The sequence below is a fragment of the Notolepis coatsorum genome (genome assembly GCF_963971535.1).
Source record: "Notolepis coatsorum genome assembly, chromosome: 9".
NCBI lineage: Eukaryota > Metazoa > Chordata > Actinopteri > Aulopiformes > Paralepididae > Notolepis > Notolepis coatsorum.
The window spans coordinates 95,305,951-95,325,727 of record NC_140173.1 but is presented as its reverse complement, the minus strand read 5'-3'; the positions used below and the strand labels follow the sequence as shown (position 1 = coordinate 95,325,727).

The 19,777-nt window shown below is 46.6% G+C and overlaps 2 protein-coding genes across 2 annotated transcripts in view; both read left to right on the top strand.

Annotated features, from left to right (window-relative positions):
- The window catches only part of zc3h15 (zinc finger CCCH-type containing 15), a 29,538-nt gene extending 22,958 nt beyond the window's left edge, over window positions 1-6,580 (top strand). Inside the window, exons 7-11 of the mRNA XM_084321728.1 lie at window positions 2,098-2,178; window positions 2,471-2,536; window positions 2,864-2,974; window positions 3,063-3,195; window positions 3,970-6,580. Of these exons, the coding sequence (XP_084177854.1) occupies window positions 2,098-2,178; window positions 2,471-2,536; window positions 2,864-2,974; window positions 3,063-3,195; window positions 3,970-4,151 (573 nt within the window). The 3' untranslated portion in view covers window positions 4,152-6,580. The remainder of the gene's footprint in view (window positions 1-2,097; window positions 2,179-2,470; window positions 2,537-2,863; window positions 2,975-3,062; window positions 3,196-3,969) is intronic.
- Window positions 6,581-9,691: 3,111 nt separating this feature from the next.
- The window catches only part of LOC311234062 (integrin alpha-V-like), a 128,343-nt gene continuing 118,257 nt past the window's right edge, over window positions 9,692-19,777 (top strand). The window contains exons 1-2 of the mRNA XM_084321157.1: window positions 9,692-10,037; window positions 11,347-11,489. Of these exons, the coding sequence (XP_084177283.1) occupies window positions 9,862-10,037; window positions 11,347-11,489 (319 nt within the window). The 5' untranslated portion in view covers window positions 9,692-9,861. The remainder of the gene's footprint in view (window positions 10,038-11,346; window positions 11,490-19,777) is intronic.

Sequence of the window (19,777 nt, the reverse complement as noted above, 5' to 3'; positions counted from 1 at the left end):
GACAACTAGGGGGATCACTGGCATGATAAAAAACGACTAAGATAATAATACAAATAGTGTTGTGAAGGGCCAGATTAAACCGAATATATATATTTATTTATATATATATATTTAATTGTATTTGTATATTCTCTAATATTCCATGATATCCCTTGTATATTCCTTGTACAATATGCATTGAATATCCATTCTAGCCTACTGAACATCCCATAATAGTCTCCATTCTACTATTGGTCGAGACCTTGGTGCCAGGCTGCCATACCCCTCAGACCCAGTTCAAACGTACCGCTCGACATGTACGAACAAGTCCTAGTTCCGCGTAGGAATTTGGCTACCGCACCACTAATGGGACTATTTGTTCATAGTGCGTATATATACTGCGCTACTAAAGTAGGACTTTCTTTTCAGTCCAGTTTCTTACCCTCCAATAGAGTCACAGACGTAAAGCCTCCCCGCGACGCCACGTGTGGGAGTAAGGCCAAGTTCGCCTACCATCGGTATTGAGACATCGTGTATATTAATATTTGAATAGTCATATTTGGCACTATATCGTCGAGTTGGACGTAGTCTATTAAGCTAATAATAGTCTGTTAATATATAGTGCTTCGTGCGGTGAGAATACTACCGTAGTCAGTACCCCATCGTTTCGGGCAGAGAACTGGCTGCTTACCCAGGGTGGTTGACCCTATGTGAAGCTGCACCCGAGGAGCCCCAGAGCCGACGAGCGAGTGGACCTGTATACCGGATTATTCTACCGACGACAGCCCGCCTTCCCAGGCACGGATTATGCTTTGGATACTTTGATTATTCCATGGATAAAGACCCCCGACACTGCCGTGTGTTGGAACCCCCCCCCCTGGAGAGGACGCAAGGTGAGGAGACGCTCTGCAAGACGAGGTCTCTTCACGTCTCTCCCCCGTGGACCGGAGAGAGCCGGCCCACAAAGAGTCCACCTGCTTTCATCTGTGGTCCAAGGATCGCCGGCGCATTGAACGGCACTACAGTGGGTTCACCTGGGATACCCTTGGCCGGACGAGGCAGCTGGATTCTACCCCCCCCCCCCTCCTACTCCTGTCGGCTTACAAGCGACCGGATTAACCCCCTCTAGTGTATCCAGCCTATAATCATTAAAGTATCATTGCTGTTATTCCTTAACTATTCCAGGTCGTATATTTACCACCTGCGCCTTCAGAGATTGGACATTCTCTATTGATATGCCGACGAATACTCCTTGCCATAAAAGTGCATACTATTTCAATTCATAAATGTAATTAAGTGATTAAGTGCTTATCCTACACACCATCGCTGTGTAGGAAATAAAGACCCGTTTCTAATTCGTACATTTGTGTTGGATCCGTTTCATCTACGTGAGAGTGTTCATGATAATATATTTATGCCGTGTACTGGGTGGCCGAATATTAAGTACAAAGGTAGTGGTAGTAAGTATCATATCTAGTAATACAGTCAGGGAATTGTACCCCTCAGTTACAAATAGAGTACAATTTACGCATGCGTAAAACCTTATTTAGCATCGAATTGAAATTATCCTGTTCCAATTATTTCTTGGACTATCAACACCAAATCAAAACTAGCTACTATGTAGTTTCAGGCTTGCTCTTTCGATGAGCGTTCAGGAAATTCTCCGCCAGACCTCGTCAAACAAATGACGTCACGCCGGCGTGCTGGTCGTCTCCTGAGAGATATTAAAATAGCAAGACTAAAAATAACCATGACCAGTAATTATTTGGAATACGTGTTTTACCGTTTTTATCGGTATCCTCCACAAAATGTTTTTGAAATTATTATTATTATAATACAAAAAAATCTAATTTTTTCAGTTCACGTTCGAATCTCGTGTTTTTATGTAAATTCTAAATTAAAATAAATCGAAAATAATGTGACAGCCCTACTCTTATATATAATGTGTCTCTTATATATGTCTGTGTCTCTCTCTTATACAATCTGTGTATGTCTCTTGTATATATATGTGTCTCTCTCTTATATATAATGTGTATATATGTATCTTATACAATGTGTATGTGTGTCTCTCTCTCTCTAATATAATGTGTATGTCTCTCCTATATATAATGTGTATAGCGGTGTGCGCTTGGGGCTAATGTGACGCGTATCACCCTGGAGACGTTCCTGGCCTGGAAGACGAGCAAGAGGCAGGAGAAGGTGACATTTAAAGACACAATCCTCAGTCTGAACAGAAACCACTGAAACACTGTTTGTTAAATTTCATTTAAAGACACAATCCTCAGTCTGAACAGAAACCACTGAAACACCACCTAATTTAAGAATTGATTTATTCATATTTATGGCATACAGCTGTACAATCAATATTAGTGAACATAAGAGACTCTCTACCCAAGCCAGAGAGCAAAGACTCAAACATGTGACTTGGTTAAATGCTACATTAGTCAGCAGAAATTCACCAATCGGCTGACATGATTCCTTTGATTGACAGGTGGAGAGAGCGATGGATGACATGGAGAAGAAGAGGGCGGAGTTCAAGGCTGGAAGATCAATAGGGGTCTGTTTGTCTGTCTGTATGTCAGTCTGTCTGTCTGTATATATGTCAATGCAAGTACCTACAGGTCCTTTTAGAGACTGTTAGGTTCTCTGAAAATAGATACGGTTATGTTTGAGTGTGTGATTTAATTCATGTCATTACTCTTGCACAGTAATTGCACATCATGTCTCTGTCTATCTGTTCTAACACTGACGTGTTTGAGTTCTTCCAAGAATTGCTTGATAATAACAATTTAATGTTTTGTCTCTGGTGTGTGTATGTGACTGGTGTGTGTGTGTGTATGTATGTTGGTGTTTATGTTGATGTGTGTGTGTGTGTGGTGTGTAGGTGAGCGGTCGTGAGGTGTTTGAGTTCCGTCCAGAGCTGGTTGATGATGATGATGCTGAGGCAGACGACGAAACATACGCAGAGGAAGATGATGATGATGACGTAATAGAGGTACACATGAACACACACACACACACAAACAGACTTCCCTCTGCCTTGCTGTGACCTGATCAGTGGTGTGTGTGTGTGTGTGGTCTAGGTGGACATCACATCGTTCCAGGATATAGATCTGTCCCGGTTTGTCCCTAAAGAGGTGGACAACACAGGTATCACTGTGGCTGCTATGGACCGCTTCACCTCCAAGAAGAAGACCAGGACCACAGCATCAGACGGTGAGACTTCTTGGCCAGAAGCAGGAACTGATACTCTGACCATGTTCCAAAAGAGATGGGTAGTAGATATATAAACTAGATTTCTGTAATTTACTTTTTTCAATTTTCTTTTATGAACGAGGGCACAGTCGTGGCATAATTTTGATGTCTTGTTTTTATATCTACGTCCAAAATTTAGACCACTGTCGCAATTCACAAAAGATGATGGTAAAACTAAAGAATGCAGCTGCTACCCTCTAGTTTTGAACATTCCGCCATTCATTCCTATGGACAAAAAAACTCACAAAAAGTACTTTTTTCCCCAAACCCTGTGGTGAAAATTTCCAAAAAGTAATGGCAATTTGAGTTGGACCAAGACGGTCATTTTGACACCTTACATGTGTGTGGTGCATAAGCTCTGGGAGAAGTAGTCGGACAAAAATCGGCGGAATAATAAATTAATAATATAGATTCTAAGAGTGTGTGTGACTGGCTTTGCCAGGTCACCCACACTAATAAGATTACGAACAAACACTGTAAAAAAAGATTTAAGCAGATATATAAAGCAGATGAAGAATTTGACACAATATGGTCTCCATCACAGACCAGGCCTGAAACCACCTACCAGAGGGAGAGATACGATCTGGAAGCTAGCAGCTGTGGTTTCCTTAACACTAAACTAAAATGATCTCTCTTCTTTCTCCTTATCTCTCTCTGTTTCTCTCTCTCACTCTCACTCTCTCTCACTCTCTCTGTCACTCTCTCTGTCACTCTCTCTGTCACTTCCCTATACAGACGATCAGCTGAACGGGGCGTATGGAGGTGCAGAGTCCAATGGTTTGCCAGGAGCGGAGGGAGGAGTGGAGGATAGGACAGAGGAGGAGGAGCAGGAGGAGGTGCCTGTGGATGAGAACCTGTTCACAGAAGATCTAGACGAGCTAGATGAAGAACTGAACACACTGGAGATGGAGGACTGAGTCACAGACAGACAGACAGACAGCAGTTGGAGATGGATGGGAGGAGAGAGTGACAGACAGACAGAGAGAGAGAGAGGAGTGGACGAAAGGTTGGAAGACAGACACAGACGACCCACCAGTTGACAGACACACAGGTGCAGCGTTCCACCACCATTCTAAGACACTTGGCGCTGTTCGAATGATTTTAAAACTCGGATATAAAAAAAAAACAAAAAGAAGAGATCTGATTATATGATGACATCACATCCTGTCTTTCCCCCCACCCCCCGTTTCATATAAACCCCACACACCTCCGCCCTCACTTCCTGTGAGCCGCCAGTCATATCTGCAGCACAGCACCTGAGGGCGGGACCAGAGACGACTCCTCACTGCTGCTGTTTCCCCCCCACTGTCACTTCTCTCAGTATTCGATGGGTTTTTTTTTTTTCGGGCTCATGGCTTCCTTTTGATTTTTAACGGAGATACCCTGCTTTTCTTCCCTGCATTCTGTTGTGATCGCCGCCACCACGTGTAGACCCCAGCCTCCTCCACAGAGCTGCTGGTCCAGCCGAGGTGAACACTGCGTGCAGTCATAGACTTCCTCGGCCCATATTCTCACACACTGACTAGTCTGCAGGCCACTGCTGAACTGTCAGGAGGTCGTCATCCATCAGCAGCCAATCAGATTCCTGTTGTTTCCCCTACCGACGTGACAACGGTTCTGTACATAAACCTTTCCTCCTGCAGTGACCAAAATGGTTTGAATGGAAGAGATGTTCTTGACAGCCGTTCTACAACTTATATCTGGAGGACTCCAAAATAAACGTCTTTGGTCAAAGCTTCGTAGTTCCATGAATCAAGACCACGACGAAGATACAATCGGTCTCTTATGCCGCCCACGTTCTTATCAGAATTGAACCACCCATCAACCAACCTCTAGCCCCGCCCACAATATCAGAATAGAACCACCCATCAACCAACCTCTAACCCCGCCCACAATATCAGAATTGAACCACCCATCAATCAACGCCTCGCCCACAATATCAGAATAGAACCACCCATCAACCAACCTCTAGCCCCACCCACAATATCAGAATAGAACCACCCATCAACCAACCAACCTCTGGCCACTATCAGAATAGAACCACCCATCAACCAACCTATGGCCCCGCCCACAATATCAGAATAGAACCACTTATCAACCAACCTCTGGCCCCGCCCACAATATCAGAATAGAACCACTCATCAACCAACCTCTGGCCCCGCCCACAATATCAGAATAGAATCAACCAACCAACCTCTGGCCACTATCAGAATAGAACCACCCATCAACCAACATCTAGCCCCGCCCACTATCAGAATAGAACCACCCATCAACCAACCTATGGCCCCACCCACAATATCAGAATAGAACCACCCATCAACTAACATCTAGCCCCGCCCACTATCAGAATAGAACCACCCATCAACCAACCTATGGCCCCACCCACAATATCAGAATAGAACCACCATCAACTAACCTCTAGCCCCGCCCACAATATCAGAATGGAACCACCCACCATCAACCAACATCTGGCCCACGCCCACAATATCGGAATAGAATCACCATCAACCAACCTCTAGCCCCGCCCACAATATCATAATGGAACCACCCACCATCAACCAACTCTGGCCCCGCCCACAATCAAAATAAAACCACCTAGCAACCTGCAGTCTTTACTGCAGCTATAAGAAAATGAATGGACTATTCATTGCTCCTAGCTTCGTCTATGGTCACGTGAACAAAGCCTTCTGATATACATTTCTCTCTGAGGCAGGAGATTTTTAATTTTAAGTGACCGTTTAAAAAAGGAGAAATCGCTAGCCAAAACTAGTTTAGCATTGCAGATCAGGTCACCCGACGTCACCAGCATCTGCAACATTCGGTCATTTAGGGTTAGTTAGCAATTTGGCTTTTAAAATTGGAATTAATCCCACATGCAGCTTCAAGGACAACATTACTGGTAAACGGGAAAGGAAAAGACCTGCCGTAGGCGGGGGAAAGGGCACCGGGGCTTATGATGTCATAATGACGTGACCGTGTGATGGGTCTATTGAACCGTCAACCAAGTTGCTCGCTGTGTGTACATGCTCTCTGCTGCCCATTTTGGAAATCAGCTCTTTTGGTAAAAAGTTCAGAATCACATAAATGTTGCTCTTTGAAGGGAACTGAGTCCAGTTTGGCCCCAGCTGGTCCAGTTTGGCCCCAGCTGGTCCAGTTTGGCCCCAGCTGGTCCCGTTTGGCCCCAGCTGGTCCCGTTTGGCCCCAGCTGGTCCAGTTTGGCCCCAGCTAGCCCTGTTTGGCCCAGTAGAATCAGGCTAAAGATGTCATCGCCAGCCCATCATTGTAAATAAGAATGTGTTCTCCAGTGAGTTGCCTGCTAAATAAAATAAAGATCATTGTACATTAACTGTCTGCTGTGTATATGCATATGTGTGTGTTCATTGTCTGACAGTATACCAGACGGGGATGGAAAGTAACTTAAAGGAAAACTCCAAACATTTTGGGAAATTAGCTTATTTAACATCTTCCCTGGAGTTAGACAAGATGATACAGATACATACCTTTTTTTGTCTCTGTGCATGCATTGCATTAGGCTTAGGGAACAGCCGCTCCGTTAGCGTAGCTTAGCTTCATCACTGGAAGTGGGGCAGATTTGTAGCCTCAAGTTCCCTACAGTCACGAAATACACTCCAAATACAACTCCAAAACGTTCCTGTAAACATGTTGTGACCTGTGTATTTACCACATGGAGAAATACAAAATAATTGAATTAGACATTTACATTTTATAAGCAAATATACTCTGAACTATTATTTGCCGAACCACTCCCCTCTGGGCGCAGTGATTTCAGTGCTACCTTCTAACGTCGAGAGAGGCGGCCGGCCAGTGTTTACCAATGTGACTAGTAGCTTAGCGACAGACTAACTTGACTGCTGCTAATCATGGCCGACTTTGAAAGAGAGGAATCCTCAGAGGATGATGAATACTTTGGGACAAACAAAGATCCAGAAGCTTATCTTTTTGAACCCGAATACACAGAGGAGGAACTACGTGTTTTGGAAGCTGACCGGGAAAGACGCGAGGATGAAGCAGAACAGCTTGGGGCCGAGGGGAGAGTCAGAACAGACGGATTGGTGGTGCAAATGTGGATCGTGTCAACCTATGCCGACAGAAATGGAGTGCTTCTGCTCTAATGAATGGGACTCTGTGCTGCCATCAATGATCGGAAGGCTTCATATACCTGACCATATTTACTAGTAGCCTTAGCCCCTTTCGTGACTGTTATGCACCGAGTGAATCCACAGTCACTTGCTCCTCAATAGGAAACCAACGTATGTTGACCATGAAGGACTGGTTCTGGCCGAACCGTTCGTTATACAAGTATCACAGAGAAATGTCAATGGTACTCACAGTTGCACAAGGGTTTCGAACAGAGATACGGGATGGTTTGAAAGCTCGGCGTTGCTAATAAACATTTTAAACAATTTTTCATAAAACTAAATAGTCATAATAATCACTGAAAACTCACCGCCGTCAGTCTTTCACTTTCTCCTCGCTTTGCGATGCTGATGGATGGGATCGCTGTATCCTTCAGATAACGTCGCGTTGTTTGGTATTTCAGTAGACTTGTTTCACGAAAGTCCTCATTTACAAAATGTTCTGAGCAAACGAGTCCTTTTTGAGTTATTTCAATCGGTGTGTTGAGATCTATGTTCAGAGCAAGTAGCCATGTCTTCATCCTTTCCGGATCTTTTGGAATTTTATGAAAAGAAAAAAGATCACCTGGCCTACCTTGTAGATTATCACAACCATTTACAACACAGTAATACACCATGATTATAAAGTTGAGATATCAGAGCAGGTAGCGATAGCTTCAATTCAATCGGTTCGGATGCTTTGAATGAAATGAAAATGTAAACACTGGCCGGCCGTCTCAGTGCCCGCCTCCCTCGACGTTAGCAGGTAGCACTGAAATCACTGCGCCCAGAGGAGTGGTTAGGCAAAAAATAGTTCAGAGTATAATTTGCTTATAAAACGTAATTTGTCTAATTCAATTATTTTTTATTTCTCCACGTGGTAAATACACAGGTCACAACATGTTTACAGGAACGTTTTGGAGTTTTATTTGGAGTGTATTTCGTGACTAGGGCTGGGAACATGAGGCTCTAACTCTGCCCCACTTCCAGTGATGAAGCTAAGCTACGCTAACGGAACGACTGTTCCCTAAGCCTAATGCATGCACAGAGACAAAAAAGGTATGTATCTTCTTGTCTAACTCCAGGGAAGATGTTAAATGGGCTAATTTCCCAAAATGTTGGAGTTTTCCTTTAAGTATGTTAATTAAGTATTTACTTGAGTACAGTTTGAGATATTTGTACTTAATTAGCATTTCATTTTTATATACTTCTAGGTACCACAGACCTAGAGATATTTAAAAAAAAAAAAAAAAAAGTTCCACACACTCTTCATATAAAAAAGCTTTAATAAGTCGCTTGGTCCATAAGAAGGCCGATAGAGAGGCCGAAACATGTTTTAATTATTAAATATATATGAAGTCCTGGAACTTCTTTGTTTTTTTCAACTGGCTCCCCTATATCCAAAGAGCACCCTCTAAACACTGGATTCACACTACAAAGACACTGCAGCCCTCCTGTTAAAAATAGATATTTCTACTTTTACCCTAACGTAATTTAATTCGATGCCCGTCTCAAGGACACAATCTTGCTTGCTTGCTTTTATTAAATTCGTTTACCCTCCCATTCGAGATATTTTAAACCATATTCTATCATTTTTAACTAGTTATTTTAGAGGTAATATGTTTCTCTTAAAACAACCCGATGCAGCTTTTAACTTCTAAACTGTAAAATGAAATCGCGCTCCAGTGCTGTGTGCATCATGACACATCACATGTGGTAGGAATGACTGACGGAACCCCCACACGGTCACACCCGAACTCAATATTTGGGTATCGAGTAATGTGTAAACACATGGGCAGCCCCGCCCCCAGCGTGATGGAAGACACCATGTTTTTAGATCATTGACCGCTCAATCCACTGACTAGAGTAGACAACAGAAAAGCGAGGTTTTCACTGATTTGACTGCAGACCTCTTTTGCTTCATGAACGGTGTTTTGCTAAGGTGTATACATTGGTTAAACGTCTGTAATCTGATTTACGATATGCTTAGGCAGTTACCAAACATTTGATAAATAAACATTTCAGCTACAGACCAAACTCCACAATAATGTATGATGAATATACCTCCACACCACAGCTGGTCAGAAAATACCGGATTGGGGCTTTATTTTGTTGTTTATTTAACCAGGTAATGAAGGACACGTCTTCACTCAACCCCCGTCAAATGGTTGTATTAAGTGGATTTATATCCCTTGAATTGTGTTTTTAGTTTCTATAAACATCACTTCCTGTGTGTATAACGCATCTGATCCGCTAGAATCTCATTCCCAGAGAGGGAGGGAGGGGGAGAGGGGAGAAGGTGGGAGGGACACAGAAAAACGGACCGACAGCGAGGGAGAAAGAGCAACGAAAAACGGGAACAAACTACAAAGTTCCTTGGTTTGAGAAGAACTGAGAGATTTGCCTGCTGTTGGAATGAAGGGCTGGAGAAACAAGTTGTTTCTTTAACCTATGTTCGCTTTTCACACCAAAAACATAGGCACTTTTTGAGATGGAGAAAGCCATAATCAGCTCCCTCTCCTCCCTGCTCCCTCTCTCCGTGTTGTTGTTCTGTTTACCGGTCTGTCAGGCATTTAATCTGGACACGGAGCGGCCGTCCGTCTTCACGGGACCGAGCGGCAGTTACTTCGGTTACTCTGTTGAGTTCTACTCACCGACAGACACAAGGTGAGATCATTTTTGTTGTACCAGCTGAACCAAGCTACAAGTTGTGTCCGGACTCTGGAGACAGTGTGATGATTGATTGATTGATTGATTGATTGATTGAAAACTTTATTAACAGATTGCAGAATGGGTACAGTACAGTACAGCTCAATACATACAATTGTTAAGGGGATGCAGACCAGAGAAAGACGTTCGTCTTGTTTACATCAGGGTCCCCCATTTTCAATTCATCGTAATACGTTGATGATGATGATGATGGTTGATTGATTGATTGATTGAAAACTTTATTAACAGATTGCAGAATGGGTACAATACAGTACAGCTCAATACACACAATTGTTAAGGGGATGCAGACCAGAGAAAGACTTTCGTCTTGTTTACATCAGGGTCCCCCATTTTCAATTCATCAGGACATATATGACATACATGACATACAGATAGTCAGTACTGCTACATCTATACATTTATGACATACCAGATTTGCAAATACAGTACTGTTTGTGATACAGAAGGAGTCAAGAAAAGGGAGTATATACATTTGACGTAGAAACTGTACATTGGAGGAGGTTGGGTGGGGGGGTTGGGTACATTGGGATATTGACAACCATACTGGGTAATTTACATTGGAGGTGGTTGGGGGGGGGGGGGGGGGGGGGCACACTGTATGGTAATGATGAAGGTTGTGGTTATTATGGTTATGATGAATGTGTGCGTATACGGTGTGTGTTGCTTGTTGTGTGTGTGTTACCAGTGTCTCTCAAGGAGATAGTGGTGATGAATTGAAAATGGGGGACCCTGATGTAAACAAGACGAAAGTCTTTCTCTGGTCTGCATCCCCTTAACAATTGTGTGTATTGAGCTGTACTGTATTGTACCCATTCTGCAATCTGTTAATAAAGTTTTCAATCAATTCAATCAATCAATCAATCAATCAATGAAATGTGTGAGTTGCACTGGCCGAGTGTTTCTGTGTCTCTCCTTACTCTCCATCTCCCTCCCTCCATCTCCCCCTCCCTCTCTTCCCCTCTCTATTCATCTCTCCCTCCCTCCATCTCCCCCTCCCTCTATTCATCTCTCTCTATCTCCCCTGCTCTCGCTTCATCGCTCACTACCCCCCCTCTCTTCATCTCTCTATCTCCCCTGCTCTCTCTTCATCTCTCTCACTACCTCCCTCTCTCTTTATCTCTCTCCCCCTCTCTCTCTCTCCCTCTCTCTCCCCCACTCTCTCTTCATCTCTCTCACTACCTCCCTCTCTCTCTCCCTCTATCTCCCCCCTCTCTCTTCATCTCTCTCCCCTCTCTCCTGTCTATAGGACCAACGTGCTGATTGGAGCTCCTAGGGCTAACGTGTCATCTGATTGGTTGGTTTCTTCTTCGTTGGTGCAACGTGGGGCCGTCTATGGATGTCCATGGAGAAGAGACTCCAGCTGTCAGCAGATCACCTTCGATAACACAGGTAGCTCTGTGTGTGTGTTATAGGTGGGGTCATGGTTATTCCCAACCCTCCCAGTTATATTTCATCTGGCTCGCGTCCCGCTCTGCCATTGAGATATATCATCTCTCCATGCACATATTGTGCACGTGCAGGGGTGCAGTCGTAATATGGGCGAAGGCCAAACGCCCGCGCAAGCGCGCTCCCGCGCACTCGCACGCGCACTCGCATACATGTTCCCTCTGTTGCGCACAAAACAGATGATACACCTTGTCTCATCCTTCCAGTGAAGTCGGGAGATCAAGCAACCCCCCACCACACCTACAGGGCTTGTATTTGGTTGTCGGTATCCTATTATTATGCAAAGTCTAGGTGATAAGTGGCGCGACGAGTCATTTTATCACCTAGACTTTGCATAATAATAGGATGCGCGCACTTCGGCCTCAGTGACGAAGGCCAAACGCCGGTTGACCGCGTTTGCCCAGCACTGCACCCCTGTGCACGTGACAAAGTTGACACATGCACGTGACCACGCCTACTCCCGTGTTACTCCCGTGTGTCCCTACAAAACACAGGAAGTGGTCACGCTTACACCCTTCCTTATCTTTTTCCACTCGTGAGCTTGTTCATATGCACTTTCAACCAGTGGAACGTTATTATGAAGCGAAGGGAGAAATTGAAGAATGTTGGACTTTCGCCAGAGTTTCCCCAGCCCCCGGATCCTCTTCGGCGCGTCCAGACGGAACGGCAACCCTATACTGCCTCGATTCCTGACAGTGGACCGATGGACTTCGCACGGCGTTCGGCGGTCAAGCCACGCTGCGCACGGGTAGGGCCGTCATCGGCAATTCTTAGTACTAGCTTAGTATTCTACCCTAGATGACATTCTGGTCCTCAGCCGGTCAGAGGAGATTGCCAGGTCTCATACCAGGCAGGTGGTGGAACACCTCACCAGCCTGGGTTTTGCTGTGAACTGGAAGAAGAGTACTCCTCTTCCCAGTCAACAGGTGGAGTACTTGGGCTTAATTTTTATTTTATTTTATCCACTTTTTCTCCAATTTTTTCTATATTTTCTCCCATCCCAATTTCGTATCATCCAATTCAACCCTCCCCTGTCACGAACGCTGTTTCTTGCCTCCCACAAGCCGGCTGCAATGTGGACTAAGTCATACATAGCACAAGTCCCCTCCGGTACTTGAGGTAACAGCAGTCGCATCTTTTCACCTGCGCAGCTCGATCTCTCAGTGGCGAGGAGTAACACGTGGGAGGCTCACGCTGCCCCCGACACTTCCTGATTCTACTGCGCAGGCGCACCAACCGACCTGTAGGAGTCGCTGTCCACAACGCCCGATCCCCACCCATCAGTTTCCCACCCCCTAATACGGCCAATGTGTATTAGTATGAACGACCAGCTAAACTGAAAGCAATGTGGAGCGCTGGGCTCGAACTACGCCACGTAGCCGCCACTTGGGCTTAATTCTAAGCTCAAGGTCTATGAGGGCAACCCTCTCAGAGCGGCGGCGAGGGGATATTCTGGCAGGACGGTTACGGCGCTGTACTGGGGGACCTCGCCCACCGACGCCTCCCTCACGGGATGGGCGGTACGTGTCGGACCGACGCAGTAGGGGGCAGCTGGCAAGACCAAGCTGCCCGGTCTGCACTACATATCAATGTGTTGGAATTGAAGGCAGTGCTTCTAGTCCTCAAACAGCTCGGCCATCGTGTGGTGGGCGAGCATGTTCTGCTCAGGACAGACAGCACGACGTCGGCGTTGTATATCAACAGACAGACAGGAGTACGCTCCCCCCGTCTCCACCGGGCGGCGGTCGAACTCTGGCTATGGGTGTCTCTCAATCTGCGCAGCCTGAGGGCTCTCCACATATTCGGGGAGGCCGCGGTGGACCTGTTTGCAAGCAGTCAGTCCTACCAGTGCCCTCTGTGGTTCTCGGTCAGTCGGAAGGACAACCCCTCTCTGGGAGTGGATGCCTTCTCGATGTACCTGTGGCCGCCCGGGATTCTGAACGCGTTCCACCCCATACACCTGATAGCTCAGCTGTTGGAGCGCAGGACTTTGATCCTGGTCGCGCCGGACCGGGGCACAGCCGTGTGGTTCCCGGCCCTGATTCAGCTCTTGGTGGGCCTGCCGTGGCCTGTTCCGTGGTCACCGCGGGCGCTCTCTCAGGCACACGGAACACTGTTTCTGCCTCCTGTTCTGGGGCAGCCTCTAATGGCTTGGCTGCTGAAAGGGTGGATCTGGAGGGGATGCGTCTTAACTCTACTGTGGTTAACACCATCCAGAATGCGCACGCTCCGTCCACTACCGCGGTTTACGCAGAGAAGTGGCGTATGTTTCGAGAGTGGTGTGAGGTTGGGGGCCTGGACCCGGTGTCGTGCCCCCTGGACTCGGTTCTGTCCTTCCTCCAGTCTATCCTGGATAGGCTGTCGGCCTCGACAGTGAAGGTATACGCCACAGCTATATCGTCTTGTCATGTGGGCTTTGAGGGCATCTCAAGCCTGTGGAACGTGCTCCGTCTCCGAGCTGGGACCTCCAACTGGTCCTGGAAAGGCTGTTGGGGGCCCCGTTTGAGCCTCTTGAGCAGGCTAATCCGGCCTTTGTGCCAAAGAATATCCGGAGCTCTTATCGCTCCAGGGATATTGTGCTCCAGGCGTTTCACCCTCCTCCTCACGCTTGTGAGTTGGAGGCGAGCCTTCACCTGTTGTGTCCTGTCCGTGCGCTGATGGTTTACCTTAGTCGCACGCAGGATCTCAGGGCTACCGATCAACTGTTTGTTTATTACGGTGGCTCTCACGTGGGTAAGGCGCTGTCCAAGCAATGCCTGTCACATTGGTTATGCGAGGGCATTGCCCTCTGCTACACTTTGGCCAGACGGGTTCCCCCCGCAGGCGTCAGGGCACACTCCACTCGTGGAGTGGCGGCCTCCACTGCCCTGTTTGGGGTGGCCTCGGTGGAGGACATCTGCGCTGCGGCCTCCTGGTCCTCCTCGGGTCCTTTTGTTAGGTTTTACCTCATGGACATGACTGGGGGCTCTGTCTCCCAGGCAGTCCTGAGGGCCGGGACCTCTCCTGCACCCCGCCATCAGGTGGGCTAGCAGGTGTGTGTGGGTGTTGATGGCGGAGTGCTCTGTCACACGCGGTCCCGCTTGCACTGTGCATTCTAGGGTGACTGGTCCCTTTTTCGCACGTTGGTTGTAGTTGACTGCCTCCCCCCCTCGTTAGGACGGGCGGGTGGACGGGACTCCCCTCCCCCCTGGTCAGGGGCTTATGGGCCCTCAGGGGGTGCATTTTACGTGGCCACGCTTCCATTTGATCTCAATGGCAGAGCGAGAAGTGAGCCAGATGTAATATAACGAAGGTTTTCCTATAACCCTAGTTATATGAATACTGGCGGCTCGCTCTTCAGCGCCCTGAGAACCCTTGGATGTTTTTCACACATGGAATTCAGACTTGGAAGGGTGTAAACGTGACCACTTCCTGTGTTTTGTAGGGACACACGGGAGTAGGCGTGGTCACGTGCAAGTGACGTGCATGTGTCAACTTTTTCACGTGCACAATATGTGCATGGGGAGATGATATATCTCAATGGCAGAGCGAGACGCTCCGCCAGTATTCATATAACTAGGGTTATAGGATAACCTTCGTTATACCACAAATCATGTTCAACCCAGATTCGGCTCAAACAAGGGACTAGTAAACACGTTTCGCAATTATGCAACAATAATGTGGAACGCCCTACCCAAAACCGTGAAGGAATGTGAATCCCTACCCTCCTTCAAAACCGCTCTCAAAGAGCACCTACGAGTGGCTGCGATTAGAAACTGGCCCCTGTCCAAATCCCCCCCAACCCAATGTACAGTTTCTTCCCCTTCGGATGTATATATTTTTTATAGTGCTGTTAGGCGATTAAAAAAATGTATCTAATTAATTACAGGATTTGTAATTAATTAATCTAATTAATCACATTTTAATCGCATAACAATTTTAGGCCTGATATTTTATATTCTATAATCATATTTCAAATTGCATGTGTCCGGATGGCAGAATTCAGTACTGTATCTACAAAAGTTCAAGTTCAAGTTCCTTTTATTGCCACACGGCCAGGCCGGTGGAATTCAAGCACGGTACAGGTGGTAGCTGCATCAATACCCACAGAAAACAAAACATAAGGACACATGGAACAGTACAGTACAGAAAACACCACCTGGAACATATACATGACGGAACAGTACAGTACGAGAAAATACAGACATCAAGGTACAATGTAACAGAAACCAGATAAACATAACAGCATGGGGTAAATTTAGGAGGAGTTGGAGTTGAGCAGTTGTATGGCCTTGGGGAAGAAACTATTATTGAACCTCACAGTACGACTACCCAGTGACCTAAACCTCCTACCAGAGGGGAGGTGTTGGAAGAGGTGATGAGCTGGGTGCAGGGGGTCACTAATGATTTTGTTTGCGCGTGTGATGGTGTGATGTTTGTGTATGGAGTCCAGGGTGGGGAGTTTGCAGTTGATGATTTTGGATGCCCTTTTTATGATCCTATCTAATCTGTGTAGTGTTTCAAGTTTCAAGTTTCAAGTTCAAGTTTCTTTAATAGTTGTCATACAGAAGTACAGAATACTTTTGTACAAAATGCTTCTTACTGTTGCGCTCCAGAGACTGTGCAAGACAAGATAAGTATGAAATAAAAACATAGTAAAATTAGAAGTAAAAAAAAGAGGTCACAGTGTTCAGTTTAGACATATGTACAATGTTCGATGCAGAATAGACGTAGTTACCATACAATATACAATACTGTGCAGTGTACTAATATACAATACTATATAGTGCAAGGCAGAAATGGAGAAATGGGACGAGGTGCAATTTAGGTACAATTCACAGTAGGTGTACGAGTTGTAGTGCAAATCCTTTATCAATAAATATAAAGTGTAAGTGTGTTTGTGTGATCTAAAGTGTGGAGAGTGGGTGCTGCAGTGTGTTGTTTGTTTGAGTGAGTGTGTGCGTGTGGGTGTGTGTGCTGTGTGCATTTGATGGTTGTTGCATAGTGATTATTGTTCGTTTAGCGATTATTGTTCGTTTAGCAGCCTGATGGCCTGGGGATAGAAGCTTCTTCTGAGTCTTTCTGTGCTCGCCTTAAGACTCCGGTATCGCTTGCCTGACCGCAGCAGTTCAAAGAGGCAGTTGTTCGGGTGGCTCGAGTCCTTAATAATTCTCTTAGCCTTCCCCTTGCACCGCTTGTCGTAAATGTTCTGGAGGGTGGGAAGCCCCCCTCCAATTGTGCGTTCGGCTGCACGTGTCACTCTTTGTAGTCTGCTACGGTCTTGTGCAGTGCTATTCCCAAACCAGGAGGTGATGTTGCCGGTCAGGATGCTCTCTATTGTACATGAGTAGAAGTTCCTAAGGATCTTCTGACTGACTTGGAACTTCCTTAGGCGCCTGAGGAAGTAGAGGCGTTGTCGTGCCTTCTTCACAACACTGTCAATGTGTGTGGTCCATGTCAAGTCCTCGGATATGTGGGCTCCGAGGTACTTGAAACTGTTCACTCTCTCAACCGGTGCCCCGTCGATGCTGAGGGGGCTGTAGTCCTTGACCCCCGACCTCCTGAAGTCCACAATCATCTCTTTTGTTTTGCTGACGTTCAGGGAGAGGCAGTTCTCCTGACACCACTGTGACAGGTTCTCTACCTCTTCCAGGTAGGCCCTTTCGTCGTTGGCAGAGATCAGGCCCACCACTACTGTGTCATCAGCAAATTTGATGATGGTGTTGTTGTTCCGCTGTGCTACGCAGTCATGTGTGTACAGGGAGTAGAGGAGGGGGCTCAGAACACAGCCCTGGGGGGCCCCTATGTTGAGCGTGATGGATGAGGAGGTGCAGTTGCCGGCTCTTACCACCTGGGGTCTGCCCGTCAGGAAGTCCAAGACCCACTGGCACAGGTCATAGTTCAAGCCCAGGTCCCTGAGCTTGGCTATGAGTTTGGAGGGGACTATGGTATTGAATGCTGAGCTGTAGTCGATGAACAGCATTCTCACATAGTTCCCCTGCCTCTTGTCCAGATGTGATGCTGCTGTGTGCAGCACATGGGCTATGGCGTCCTCCGTGGACCTGTTGGGGCGATATGCAAATTGCAGAGGGTCCAGGTTGATGGGGAGGGAGGAACAGATGTAGCCCTTCACTAGCTTCTCAAAGCACTTCATGGCTATGGAGGTGAGGGCTACAGGGCGGTAGTCGTTGAGGCAAGCGGGCGTAGATTTTTTGGGTACAGGGATGATGGTGGACTTCTTCAGACAGGTGGGGATGACAGCCTGTTCCAAGGACAGGTTGAAGATGTCAGTGAATACCGGGGCCAGTTGGTCGGCACAGACTTTTAGGACGCGGCCGGGGATGCCGTCCGGTCCTGCTGCCTTCCTGATATTCACTTTTTTAAAGATCCGTCTCACCTCATGCTCTGTTACCCTGAACACTGAGTCTCCATCAGCAGACCCCCCCCCCCCCCCCATTGCCGTGGTTTGTAGGCTGGTGTTGTTATTCACAGCCTCAAACCTCGCATAGAAGGAATTGAGATCATTTGCTAAGGAGATGTCACTGTTCAGTTTGAGGGGGGTTCCTTTGTAGTCTGTCATTGTTCTGAGGCCCTGCCACATGCCTCTAGAGTCAGCCTGTTCAAACTGAAGTTCAACTTTATCCCTGTAACGCCGTTTTGCCTCTATTACTGCTCTCCTGACGTTGTATCTTGCCATCTTGTGTTCTTCCATGTTGCCTGTCACCAGCCCGGTGTTGTATGCTGATGTGCGCACTTTCAGAGCCTCACGGACGGATTTGTCTACCCAGGGCTTTTGATTTGGGTAGATTTTAATTTTGGTGGAGGGGATTGTTTCTTCTACCTGAGTACAGACATAGTCAATCACCGTTTCGGTGTATTCGTTAATATTGGCTGTTTTATCACGGAATACACTCCAGTCTGTGCTTTCCAGTACAGCTTGGAGTGACTCCTCTGACGTCACGGCCCAACGCTTAACCTCTCGCGAGACCACCGGCGTTCGCTTGAGACTTTGTTTGTACTTTGGCAAAAGAAATATTGCAGCGTGATCGCTTTTACCGAATGGACTAAGAGCCTGTGACTTGTACCCATTCTTAAATTGCGAGTATACATGGTCTAATATGTTCTCGCCTCTGGTGGGACAGGTCACATGCTGATAGAAATTCGGCAGCACCTTTTTAAGACGCGCGCTGTTAAAATCACCCAAGACCAAAATGGCGGCGTCAACATTAGCTGCCTGGAGTTTGTTTACCTCGTCGTGAAGTTTTGAAAGTGCGACCCCAGTGTTCGCGTGTGGTGGAATGTACACTCCGATGAGGATGATGGACGTTAACTCTCTTGGGAGGAAGAAGGGTCGACATTTTATCGTGATAAACTCCAGGTCTGGGGAGCAGTGGTTAGACAGTTCCTTTGTGTTGCCTAAATCGCACCACTCCTTGTTTATCATGAAGGCAATGCCGCCTCCTCTCGTCTTTAGTGACTCTTCTGCCGTCCGGTCCTTGCGGAGAACGAAGAAGTGGTCTGCCGGTTCTATTGCGTGATTCGGGACATCTGGACTCAGCCAAGTTTCTGTGAAACAGAGGACGTTACAATCCCGAATGTCCCTCTGGAATTGGATCCGTGCTCTGATGTCATCCAGTTTATTTCCTATCGATTGCACATTGGCCAACAATATGCTGGGCAATGTGGTTCTGTGTCGTTTGGACCTCAGTCTGTTTCGGACCCCCGCTCTCTTTCCACGTCTTCGCAGCGGCTTCTCCTGGTCTTGGCCATGATAACAAAGGATCTCGGCGGGCCATTTCTGCTGTTCAGCGATCCGATCCAAAGAGCAATCCAAACGGTAAGTTTTCCTTAATCCAATGTCAATGATTGACTGACGGTCATACACATATAATGCACCAACAGTTGGTGCAAATAAAACTCATAATACTATAAAAATTAACAAAAGAAAGCACAGTCTCGACGGAGCGATCAGAAAGGCAGCCATCAGAGCAGCGCCAGTTCTTCTGTATATCTATCTGTATAGTGTGTGTTTGGGTGTGTTGCCGTACCATACAGTAATGGATAATGACAATGTTTTGTATTATGGCTGTGTAGAATTGGACCATTAATTCTTCCTGACCTTGTATTTCCTGAGTTGTCTGAGGTGAAATAGTCTTTGATTGGCTGTTTTGAGTAGATGAGTGGTGTGATGGTCCCAGTTTAGTTGAATCATCTTCCATTTATTCATTTGCTTAGATTTTTCAGGTCTGGTC